The 13,266-nt window shown below is 29.2% G+C and overlaps 1 protein-coding gene across 6 annotated transcripts in view; it reads left to right on the top strand.

The window, feature by feature from the left end:
• The window catches only part of Srrm234 (Serine-arginine repetitive matrix 2/3/4), a 208,071-nt gene extending 195,203 nt beyond the window's left edge, over positions 1-12,868 (top strand). For 2 of the 6 annotated variants that reach the window (XM_065514914.1, XM_065514912.1), the window contains exons 11-12: positions 11,985-12,077; positions 12,638-12,868. In XM_065514914.1, the coding sequence (XP_065370986.1) occupies positions 11,985-12,077; positions 12,638-12,782 (238 nt within the window). In that variant the 3' untranslated portion in view covers positions 12,783-12,868. Of the gene's footprint in view, positions 1-11,981; positions 12,078-12,207; positions 12,422-12,637 lie in introns of those variants that run through there. The other 4 variants (XM_065514913.1, XM_065514911.1, XM_065514916.1 and 1 more) reach the window with 3 other exon arrangements.
• The last annotated feature ends 398 nt before the right edge of the window (positions 12,869-13,266 follow it).

The raw sequence follows: 13,266 nt of genomic DNA, 5'->3' as shown, positions 1-13,266 counted from the left end.
CTGCGATTATTTGTCATTTTAAAAAAAACTCCATTTCAGATTTCATAAATATTTCAAATTATGGATTTTAGAACGTTTTTTGTCTTTCCTGTAATATTTCTGAAAATCTTATGAGGTCAATTTTTTTCAAGAAGGTATGTACATCGAATTCAATTTAACGTTTGGTAAAATCATCACTAAGTTTTTAATGAATCATTAGTAAGATTTAGCCAAAACTTATAGAATTATGCGGAATTTAATTTTAATTTTTAATAGTTTCATTATGTGAAATTTATTCTGAAAAAGTTTTAAAGCAAACTCATCGTCCTCTACTAATTAGAATCATTGAAATTCTTAAAAATATTAATCTAAAGAGGTTTGTATTGTAAATCAGCAGTTTAGGTTTCAAATAAGACCAATAATGTGTATACAATAAATATTAAAAATGAACAAAAACGTGAGATTTATTAATTTTAGTCCCAAATTTTAAAAACCGGTTAACCGAGTGATAAAAACCGGATAAACCGGTTAACCGAAAATCAACATTTTAAATTAACCGGTTCGCAAAAAACCGAGATTTCGAAGAAAAACCGGTTTTTCGGTTAACCGGTTTATAAACACTAATGAGGACCGAATTATATAAATTGATCTATTGTGATTAAGATTAAATTTTACTAAATTAATTATTATTACAAATAAATAACAAAATTAAATTATTCAACATTTCCATAGAAAAAAAGTGATTTTTATTCCTGAGGTTAACATATTATGGGTATTACAGTATCGAGGCTATGAAATTTTAGTTGGGTATGTTACATACCATCGGAAAGGCTAATGTGTCTAGTTTCTCTGCGTAAGTTTAATTTTTAAGGTTTACACACAAATATGAAAAAAATTGAAAAAAATCAATTTAAAAACCTTTGTCTTGAGTTACAAAACATTTATTTTGATAGATATCCCACTCGCATCCCACTAAGCGACCAAAAAGGTTTTAAAGGAAAAGACCTAAGCTTTCTTTTGAGAAAAAAAATTAATAAAAAAAGAGTCCATTTTGGAAAAAAAAGTCAAAAAGGTTTTTGATTTTTCAAAAAAAAGTAAAAAATTGTATGTCTTGAGTTACAAAACATTTTTTTTATAGATATCCCACTCGCATCCCACTAAGCGACAAAAAGGGTGTTAAAGGAAAACACATAAGCTTTCTTCTGAGCAAAAAAAAATTAAAAAATGGGTCCATTTTTTAAAAAAAAGTCAAAGTTTTTGACACATTTTGCTAAGAACAATAGGTAATAAGTTATATGGATAAAAAAAAACACCTGTTTGGCCAAAATGTCAAATTTTGACCTCCTATAACTCAGAGAGTTCTTGACCGATCTTGTTGAAAAATGGTGTCCGAATTACTATCCAATAGAACTAACATTGGTGCAAATTTCATCGCGATCGGAAGACATCGATTTCAAAAGTTGGTTCACTTGACGTGAAATGCCCCATATATTATAACAGAGCCCTCAGAAAGTGAATAATCCACTTTTGATGAAGTATTTAATATGTAGCCAAAAGTTATTATTTTTGTTTAAACCAATTTATTTGTGAAGTACAAATGCTATTAAATATCAAATTTTTTTTTAGTTTTATGACATTTTAGAACATATAAAATATATAAAATGTTACATGAATTAATGGTCGCTTTTGTCCAAAATTGTTTTATGTATTTATATATGATGACATATCTATTTACATATACATATGTATAAAGACTGAAAAATATATAGTTTTAATTTTTGTTTTATAATTTTAATTTACTGTTTTGTTTTTGAGTTCGATGTTGTTTTATTTATATAATCAAACATAATTTGTAGAAACATCGGTACAAATAGTGAAGAATTTCTTCATAATATTATTAAAAAAAATTTAGCATTTTTTTGGCATTTAAAAATCCATTTAGCATTTTTTTTTTAGCATTATTTTGGCTAGGATTTAGCTGCAAAAATTTTTGAGACCTGGTCACACTGATCATCACTGAGAACGAAAACACAAACGGCCACATTCAGCATTACATGTGGCCATCGAAGTGGTATATTTTAGAGGATTTTATTTTTCTTGAATTTATTTTCAAAAACTTATGACACATAGCTGACTATTGCTTATTACTGAATATGCTGGTGAAATGTAGTGCAAATGATAACCATTTAACTACCACTTTAGCAGCCACATCGAACTAGTTAGTTGTACAAGTAGTAATTTAGCTAGTGCAAGGTTTCCAATTGGCACTTTTCAAACTGCTGGGTAAGTTCAAGAAAAATAAAATCTTCTAAAATATACCACTTCGATGGCCACATGTAATGCTGAATGTGGCCGTTTGTGTTTTCATTCTCAGTGATGATGTAGAAAATGCAAAAATAGAGAGTAGACTAACATGTTATTCTTAATAACAATTAGAGAGCAGTACAAATAAGAGCTCTGTGGTTTAGTGGTTAGAGCATTTGACCAGGGTTGTCAGATTTTTTTTACCTCCATCGCCAAAAGCTAAACGTAAAATCGCCAAAAATCGCCAAAATAATTTTTTTGAAATTCTACATTCATATTTTATGAATTATAAAGTCAATTTATTTCGGTTTAAATCTAGTGCATTAGTTTTTTATATTAAATTGATATCAAAAGTTTTTTTTTTCAAAAATTAATTACAGTTTCATTATCACTGGAGTTTATCTGGAGGCTGAAATCAATTGCAACACAATTTATTAACATTCATACCTATAACTTATTATTCTTATCAATGAATCTAAAAGTTCTTATTGAATTTTATTACGTAAGCGTTGCTGGTTGGTAACAATTCCAGCTGCATCGCAATAATTGTAAACTTGTGGCCAAAAATCTAACAAATTTTTGAAATTTCACCTTTAAAGATCTAAGTTTAATTGATATATGCTAATTTTGACCATTACAATTCATATTCCCCTGCAGATACTTTTGGATTTAAATAAAGTTAATGAATTTTGAACTACGGAAAATTTCCATAAAAAATAATATTGTTCAAACTATTTGATCGTGTATGCTACCTGCATCCATATGATCAGATAATACGTGATTAATTTTAATTATTAATTATTGGGTTAATAAATATCAAAGAAATTATTTCAAGAAAAACAAATAATTTGTTAAAAATCGCCAAATAAATCGCCAACTAGTCTGTAAATCGCCAAAAAATCGCCATGTCGCCAATTGGAAATTTTGGTCGCCAAAGGCAATGAAAAATCGCCACGTTTGGCGAGAAATCGTCACGTTTGACGAGAAATCGTCACGTTTGGCGAGAAATCGCCACGTTTGGCGAGAAATCGCCACATCTGACAGCCCTGCATTTGACTAGAAAACGAGAGGTTATGTGTTCAACCCCGCTCTCAGAAAATTTTATTTTTTCTTTTTTTCTCAAATGCTGGAGTATTTTCACTATTGAATTTAATAGTGAAGTGTTATGCAGAATGTGCCAATCGACCACTTGCAATGACATCCCCGTGTTAAATTCACCAGTCAATAACGTTGCGAGTGGGTTGAAAATTCACTAGTAGTAGTTCTTAGTGGCCTACGAATTCGACGTAGCGGAACTAGTGCAATGAACTGCAGGGTCCTTATGGAAGAGTAAACACCAATACATTTAAAGAAAAGCTACTTTTTATTCAATATTTGTTGTTGCTAAAAACCAATTCATACAAAGAAAAAAGAAAAAAAACTCACTTTCAACACACACATTTTTAAAATAGCATACGATAAACAAAAACAAAATCTACATGGATGATCGCAGTCGTTAATGTTTACCAGCAAAGCATTCGAAAGTGTTGTTGCTTTCAACATGCGTGCATTCAGTGAAGAACGACAAAAAAATAAGACAAAGTTGTTTGTGTATTTTGTATTGCTAGTGCTGAGGCTCAAGTGTGTATACAAATTTTTTTTTGAAAAATCGAAATTTTTTCCAATAGAAAGCTAATGTCCATTCCTTTAAGATATTTTTGGTCGCTTAGTGGGATTCGAGTGACCAAATAGGACTTAAAGGAAAACAACTAAGCTTTCTTTTAAGCAAAAAAACTCAGAGAGTTCTCGACCTATCTTGTCGAAAAATTGTGTCTGAATTACTATCCAATAGGTCTAACCTTGGTGCAAATTTCATCCCGATCAACGTAATCATTATAAATGTCATCCTCAATATTACTTTCGACGACCGTTTCAAAATCACATTCGCCATCACTTTCAACACAAGTTTAATCTAAGTTAATATTTTAGACCCTAAAATTTCCGTTTCGTAATCAATTCTAAAATCATTCTGCCTTTTTTTAGGTTAAGTCCTATAACCCTGTCCGCGTTGCTGGCCTTTAGAAAACATCTGTTTTATATTGCATATCGATCTCGATTTTAATATGCAGTGTCCGACAAAGTCGGTGAATCAACTTTCAATGTCAATACATGTAGTGGCATTTCGGCTGGTTCCAATGAATTCAAAAATTCAGTATGGAAATATCTTATTCATGACCCTATAAGCAAACCAAATTGTTTATTACAGACAGAAAATTAAAATCTGACTTTACGCTGTTACCTAAAAGGCTTTTCTGAAGACACCGTTAAAATATCATCAAAATAGGTCCAGCCATTTTTGAGTCCATACGGAACATATATACACACATCCATTTTTATGAAATATAGGGCATTAGCGGTATAATGTAAAAATTGGATTTTTACATACCCCTCCGCCCACACACCTAATATCAAAAATCTGTCTGTACAGTGATAACCGCTGGGCTTTTCTGAAGATTCCCTGAAAATTGCATCAAAATCGGTCCAGCCGTTTTTTATATATATAGATGGCATTAGCGGTATAATGTAAAAATTTGATAATGCCACGCCCCTCCGCCCACAGACCGAAAATCAAAAATCTGACCATACAGTGTTACCCGCTAGACTATTCTGAAGATGCCCTGAAAATTTCATCAAAATCGGTCGTGCCGTTTTTGAGTTCATTCGGAACATACATACATACATACCCACATACAAACATCCATTTTTATATACATATATAGAAGATAATGGCATTACTTTTTCGCGGTTGTCAAAAAAGTTTTTTAATAATTAAACAAAATTTTTCACTTTACTATTTTACTTCATTAATAAAATGAGGGTATTCATTTCAAAAAAATGGAAAATTACACTCTGAAAATTACACTTTTAAAAAACAAAAACAAGAAAAAAATCTAAAAAAAGTTGTATTTTTTTTGTGGAATTTTGTTCAAGAAAATCAGAGTTTAATTTTCCATTTTTTTTAAATGAATAACCTTAATATTTACATTGAATGTAATTTTTTTTGGGAGATTTAAAAAAATCGGTTTTGTAGCTGAGGTTTTTATTCTAAAATGACCCGAAATTTTTTTTTTCGCAAATATCACAGCATTCGCCATCGCGTGGTTCTAGGGCCAATAACCGTAATAGATATATATGTATGTATGTTTTTTACGATTCATCAGTAAACAATATAATATGTTTACTGATGAATCGTAAACAAACAAAATTGTAGTTCAATGCATTAAACACATTCAAGGCAGCAGGCTACCAACTTCAATCTGTCAAAAATGCACACGTTAATATGAAGACGATTATTTTGACGACAGCACAGCTACATTTTTATTTTTTTACTTAATTAAGATTACATATTAAGATTAAGATTACATAATTACATACCATATTGAAATAAATTAATAACAGGTACATAATTAATTATATCCATATACATACATACATATATATTTTTACTCAACATAACTGTTTCAATCTTAATTACTTTGGAATTTTGTACGGTTATTGATTATGGTTTTTATGAAGTAAAAAAAATGTGCATTGCGTTTGCAATTATGTATTGTAATAAGATTTTCATTGACAGAAGTAATAAAAAATATAATGAATTGTTGCGGCATTTTTTAAAGGATGGTTTCCTTTAACCAATTCTAGGAATTTTGCTGTGTGTTAATGTCATTTATGATTTATGTGTGTGAAATGGCAAAAAATACATTTTGTTTTCGTTTGTGTTATTAGGAATTTCCAAAAATCGAATTTTTAACATTTCTGATTTCTGTCTGTCATTGAGGAAATTTTGTCGGTGATCATATCAAGAACCATTTTAAATGTCGACTTTGACAGACGGAATCTTTTAAAAATTCATTATCCTCCATGTCTGCCAGGTAGTTATGCCTGGCATGATAAACTTGGAACTTATGTTCTTCGAGTTCATCCTCCATCAAATTAATGTTAATTCCTCTATTAAACATTTTTTCTAAAATCTATTTAATTTTGTTTACAAACATAAAAACTATGAACAGAAGTCAGCTGATTGAATTTATCTGTACGATAAATAAATAATTGGCAGAAGGTCCGATTAGCTTTGCGATAGAATAGAAGCAAATAAGACATTGAGAAAACCAAATTTCTTTAATCAGCAGTTTTTCGCTGGGAATAAAGATAATCACCTAATGAGAAAATGGCCCACAATCTCTGGTTATTCTTTATCGTGACGATAAACTGACAGTTCTCATACAAAAAAATGTTAATTGGAGGTTTGTCGTTTCGAAAAACGATAACCAGATATTGAGAAAATGGAGGTATGACTAATAAATTTTAACAGAACCGAAATAATCACCCCTATCGCGAATCAATATTTCACATGAAATATTTTCCCTTTTCCTTTTTTCGATCATCAACTTTGTTCATGTGAAAAAATTCCCCTTGTTGTGAAATTTTTAGATGGAATTTTGTAAACAATAAACAGCTGTTACGAACAAAATCAACTATTGTGAATGTAAAGTTCATCGTGATATTCCCGATAGCAATTTTCCCTTCGAGGGAAATGAATATTTCATGGGAACAAAATTTCACATGTTATTGCCGATAGGGGTGAATATGTCGCACTTGATCAACAAGAGCGTATTAACTCAAAATTTTTAAAATTTCACTTTTTGCAAGAAATCGACTAACAACAGCAATATCTATCTACTGTAAATATTTCAAGATATTCCGATTACTCTTTCATCTCGAAAACCACATTTGAGACCATCTTTGTGATAATGTAGTGACTACTTTCATATCAACAAAAAGGTATTATTTTGAAATGCATCGTATATTTTCATAAAAAATGTATTATTTGATTTGAGCCTTTATTCAAGTTAAAAATAATCGAATTGTTTTATATAAATTTCGTTGTATTTTGAGTTGATACTGTTTTGTTGATAAAATTTGTTTTACTTCATGATTTTAATTCGAAATGTGACTGTTTTTAGAAAAAAATTCTTACCATTTTTTCAGAAAAATGGTATTAACTCAAAAAATTTATTATTATTATTTTTTTTGCAATAATTGGAACAAATTTAAGAGAAATACAATGTAAACATATTTTCAAATGAAATTTGCTTACTATGATGTATTCGTATTTTCAAATTCTCTTAAAATGTAACCAGAAACAGTTTTTAACCACTACTGCTAATTTTAAAATTTTGAGTTAATACCCTCTTGTTGATCAAGTGCGATGTATACAATTATTGATTTTTTTAATAAAAATGTTATGTAAGTTATTACAATATTAGACACGAACCGGATGATATACGTCTAAAACTATTAATTAAATGGAGAAAAACTGCGTTTTCAGTTTTTCATTTCAATTCGTGATCCTGTTTCCTTTTAAAAGGACTTCAAATTTTCATAGGAGTACATTTAAAAAAAAAAATGTTTTAAAATACTTCTGATCATTCCACTATGCCAAATTTGATGTCAAATGAGCAAGAAGAGTTCTAAAATAGTTCGTATTATTTTTATTTTATCCTGTCAGGATCAGAAGATGTCAAAAATGTCCTTTCAAATTTGTATCCTTTAATATCCTTTTAGATTTCCAATAATTTTTTAAAAAAAAATAGTGAGTTAAAGATCCAAATATTGAATACCACATATCAAAATTTCATCCTTCTATCTTCACTACTTAAGTGTTAAATAATATTTTAAATTAGCATTACTTGATTTTTTATATTTTATTTTAATATTTCATTCGAAAAATATAACAAAAACCGTTGTGAAAAGCAACGAAGAATACTTTTTAATAAACAAGTAAAATGGTAAAGTCGGGTAAGCCCGACCATATGATACCCTACACCGAGTATATTATTATAAAGAGTTTTCTTTTGATATGAATCTTATTTGTGTTGAATCTTATTTGAATACCAACATTTTCGGTAGTGGGCCTTATATGGGAGCTATGACTAATTACACTATGCAACAAATGAAGACTTTTGGAAAAACACAAGATCATGACAGTATAGGTTCGACTCTACTACCAAAGGGTAGTAAAACCCTATACTCAGTTTGCCCATTTTGGTGACCGATTTTTTTAATGGGCCCTCAAAGTTTCTGAAAATCAGTGGGGCCTCAAAAAAGGTGTCATCAGTTTTTGGTTAACAGCTAATTCAGAATTAACTTTATATGGCAATAATATAGCTAAGAGTCCGCCAAATAAATTTTGTTAAACTTTGTTTCCAAAAAATAGCTTTTTCGTGCACTTCTGTTGAAAAAATATAGGAAGAACATTTTTTTTACTTTTTTTAGAATAACTTCCAGGGACTCCTAATTTTTCAATAACAATATTTTGCAAAGTTGTAGCTACGGTAAATCTGAATAACTCTTGTGAACATATCAATGCAATCCGAACATATCTAGGCATTCTAAATAGCTGTCAAAAATCACTTTATAGCTTAAAATTTTTAGTTTTTTACTATTTTTTGACTCTAAAACAAAAAATTTTTGTTAAAAATGTATGTCGAGTGTATATTTCTCTATTGTGCTGGAATAACGAAGAATGGGCAAATCATCATCGGTATGATCCGGGCGCAGCACTTTATCCAATCTTGATCACGCAAGACCGGCATGATGCAAGATATGAAAAAACATAAAAATTGTTTGAAAGTAGGCAAGGTTTGTGGAGCTTCTGAAGAGTAAATATAAGCTTTTTATATAAGTTTTTGATATCGGTGGAAACCTTATGACTTGGAGATTGACATTTTAGTGAAATGAATTAATTTTGTTTTTTTTTGGACGTATTTTACCTTAAAAACTAACAATATTATAAAATGGTGATTTTCCATCAAGAAAAATAAAAACTTTGAATTAATGTAAAATTTGAACAGTTACAGACATCACAATAAAGTTTGGAAATGATATAGATCTAAATGTTCTTAAGTCAATGGCATCACTAATGTTGCCATTCTTTGTTCACAAACATCGAAATTCCTAAAACGGGGAATGTGTTCCAAAAACTGAGTTTCTTTTAGAAAATAGCCCACTTTGACGTTATTTACAGTATGATAGTAAAAACGTTTTGTGTGTGTATAAACAATATATAGGGCTATACAAATATGACGAGTTTTTGAGGATCGGTGCTTTGCGTTTTTAGAATTTTTTACTCAAACCTAAAATTTTGTTTCAAAATTGGCCAAGTTTGGATAGGGCTGGGGGCTACAATGTACGCTTAAGTTAGTCAAATTTATGCGTTTTTTGCAGTAAGTTCTCTTTCCAGATCATAGAAAAGTGTATATAGCCACGAAGAAAATTAGTTTTTTATAAAAGAAAAAATATGGGGACTTTTTTGGGAAAAAACTTAAAAAACACACGCATACAAAGTTGAAATATATAAAAAGATGCTTCAACTTTGGATGCGTGTAACTTTTATAGGGACGAAATAATTGTTATCAGGTTTGTTTTATTTTCTTTAGAATTTTATCGCAATTATACGTCATATATAAAAAACAAATTTCGACCTTTCGTAGTCCCATCATATATAAAATACAAAATAATGATCGATCAAAATTTAAAAAAAAAACTAAATATCTCTTGAACTGAAAGAGATAACCTACAGATAAAAGCATATTTTTGTAGACCTTCTCAATTTTAAATTTCAGCTCATTCGGATCATAAATGGCTTTTTGGCGATTTTTTTTAAATGTGTGACATTGAGGGTCCACTCACTGATCCCCATTGCGAACACCTCAGCCGAGTATATAATACAGCACAACATAGAAGTGTGGACTTGATCATACTAATAGTAAAAACGAAAATTGTTAAGGTACAAAGTGATTTTTATGTGCTATTTAGAGTGACTAGACACGTTCAGAATGCATTGATATGTTCTCAAGAGTTGTTCAACTTTACCGTAGCTACAACTTTGCTAAATATTGTTACTGAAAAATTAGGTTATATTAGTTATTCTAAAAAAAGTAAAAAAAAAAATGTCTTCCTATATTTTTTCAACAAAAGTGCACGAAAAAGCTATTTTTTGGAAAAAAAATTTAACAAGATTTATTTGGCGGACTCTTAGCTATATTATTGCCATATAAAGTTAAGCCGTATCACAAAGTCTGAATTAGCTGTTAACCAAAAACTGATGACACCTTTTTTGGAGGCCCCACTAATTTTCAGAAACTTTGGGGGGCCATAAAAAAAAATCGGTCACCAAAATTAACAAACTGAGTATAGGGTTTTACCCGAACCTATATAGTCATGATCGTGTATTTTTTTCACTGTTGCACTGTGCTTTGCGAATATATGAAACATATTTGTGATGAATTTTGTTTGGATACTGATATATTTCAGAGATTTATGCATATTAATGACATTTTTGAGAATGTTGCTTACATGGGAGCTTTGGAACCTTGTTGACCGATCGTTACAAAATTTGGTCGTCAGAGTTCGGCTTATATAAAACTTAATTGTGCTGAATTTGGTTTGAATATGTTTATAATTAAGATATTCATGAGAGCTTAACTATTTTAAAATAAAGCAATCGTATGGGGGCTAGGAGAAATAATGGACCGATTCTAACCAAATTCAATAGGCTTTGTCTTTGGGGCAATATAAAGGTTTGTGCCAAATTTTGTTGAATTATCTTTAAACATTCGACCTGTAGTTTGATTACGAGGTTTACATGGACGGACGGACGAACATCGCTTATTCGACTCAGTGATCCTGAGCAGTTTGGTATGCTTTAAGGTGGGAGCTAGGACAATATTTTTGTGTGTTGCAAACATCAGCCCTAACCCATTGAACCTATAAACATGTACATACTTTTCTTAATAAAACTTTTTTGTATACTAATAATATTTTTTTTATATTTTAATTTGAACTTTATATATATAAAGGATGAAATTTTGACTTAGTATAGAATATTTGGGTCTTTAACGCACTGTTTTTTTAAAAGGAATTTATTGGCAATCTTAAAGGATATAAAATGATAACAATTTTAAAGGACATTTTTGACATCTTTTGATCCTTACAGGATAAAAAAAAGATAATACAAAATATTTTACAACTCTTCTTGTTCATTTGACATAATATTTGTCATTGTTGGATCAGCAGGAGTATTTTTAAATATTTTTTGAAAAATGTAATTCTTTGAAACTTTGGAGTCCTTTAAAAAGGACAGAGGATCACCATACGTATATCATCAGGTTCGTGTCTAAGGATTTTTTTTTCTCTTTTTGTAGTACGGTGTAATAATTAATTTAAACTTAAAACTAGTTTTAATTTAGAATATTACATATTACGTACACAGTACGTGTATGTATGTATACAAAATTTTGTCTTTAAATATTTGTTCACACTTGTTAAATTTGGTTTTTATGACTGCAATGAAATACTATTTTCGGTCGCACAAACATTTTATAGACATTCCACAAAATGTACACACATGTTCATGTTCGTGCGAAAGAATTTTTCTTTACTGCAAGTTTTGTATTCACCAGCAAAAGAAAAAAACGATAAATTGACATACAATTTGTACCTATTCACGAATTTTAAATTTAACATACAAATAATATTTTTAATTTCACGATCATTTGAAAAAAATTAACTATGCAATGATCAAAAAATATCAGTATTATAACATTAATTTAATAAATTTAACTAAATATTTTTTCCAAACGTTTCCAATCTTACAGCAGTAGTTTCGGTTCTTCTCGTTCTGGTACCCGTTCTCCTTCAATACCTCGACGCCGTGGGTCACCTAGTTTTCTGGATCGTCGTCGTATTACTAGGTAAAATTATAAAAAAAACTGTTATAAGGGCAATATAAGAAACAATTTGAAATATTTTTTTCTTTAATTTTCTTTTTGATTTGTGATTGTTTATTTTATTAATTTCTTTATAATATTTTTCTTATTGTAGCCGATATTCAGCAAGTCGAGATAGAAGACATTGATTAAACAATGATTTATTGTTAATATTATTTTGCTTAATACATATGTGTTTTTATAATTTTAATTCATATAATTGCACAACGTTTTTTAAAATGGTTATAAGTTTTAATTCATTATTATTTGTATACTTGATAAATTCGTTGTAAATTATATAAATAAAATATGCAGTATATTTACATAAATTATTTCTTTCTTTTTTCATTTCATTGGTAAGCGTAAATAGTATTTATTTCCATTTTTAATTTGCAGTAGATGTTTTGTTAAACATTTTATATTAAGTTTTAGTTATGTTGGTAAGTTTCCTTTTTAATTTTATTTCACTGGAATCTAAATGATTACAATAGAATCTAAATTATACAATTTAATATAATTAAAACAATATCTTTTTTTTAAAACAGTGCCCGCAAACGCCCTATACCATATCACCGCAAATTACCATCAGAAGTTTCTAGCTGCTACTGTTCCAGTTGTTGTAGTCGTGATAGTTCTCCTCGTTCCCGTTCTCGTTCATGCGACAGCCGAAGTCCTTCAAGAATTTTGTAATATTGATGTAACTGCTCAGTTATAAGTGGTCTTCATTAAATGCTGATCAACAGAATGAATAAAATAAATTGTTTTTAAAACTTTAAGTCATTATTATTAGTTGTTAATTTTAAGCTTTTAAAAATATATCTTGCTAACCCCCATTAACACGAAGCCTGGTTATGCCTTAACTAATAGTTATACTGTCGGTTAAAATTATTTTTGTATGAAAACTGTCAGTATAACTATTAGTTAATACATAACCAGCCTTCGTGTTACTGGGGGTAAACCTTTAAATTTTTGGTCTGTTCAATAACAAAAAACTATGACAGAAAAATTTTAAATTTGTTTTGATAACAAAATCAATTTGTAATAATTCGTAATAGTTTTTTTATTATTGAATATACCATTTGATAAGGAATTACCCACATTTAAATTTATTATTATACATTGCATTTAAATTGTATAAAACAAATATTTTATGTAAATTTAATTTTAACAATCT

The sequence above is a fragment of the Calliphora vicina genome, unplaced genomic scaffold, assembly GCF_958450345.1.
Source record: "Calliphora vicina unplaced genomic scaffold, idCalVici1.1 scaffold_18, whole genome shotgun sequence".
Classification (NCBI taxonomy): domain Eukaryota; kingdom Metazoa; phylum Arthropoda; class Insecta; order Diptera; family Calliphoridae; genus Calliphora; species Calliphora vicina.
Note: the sequence above shows the minus strand (reverse complement) of the source record. Positions and strands in the feature narration are given on the sequence as shown.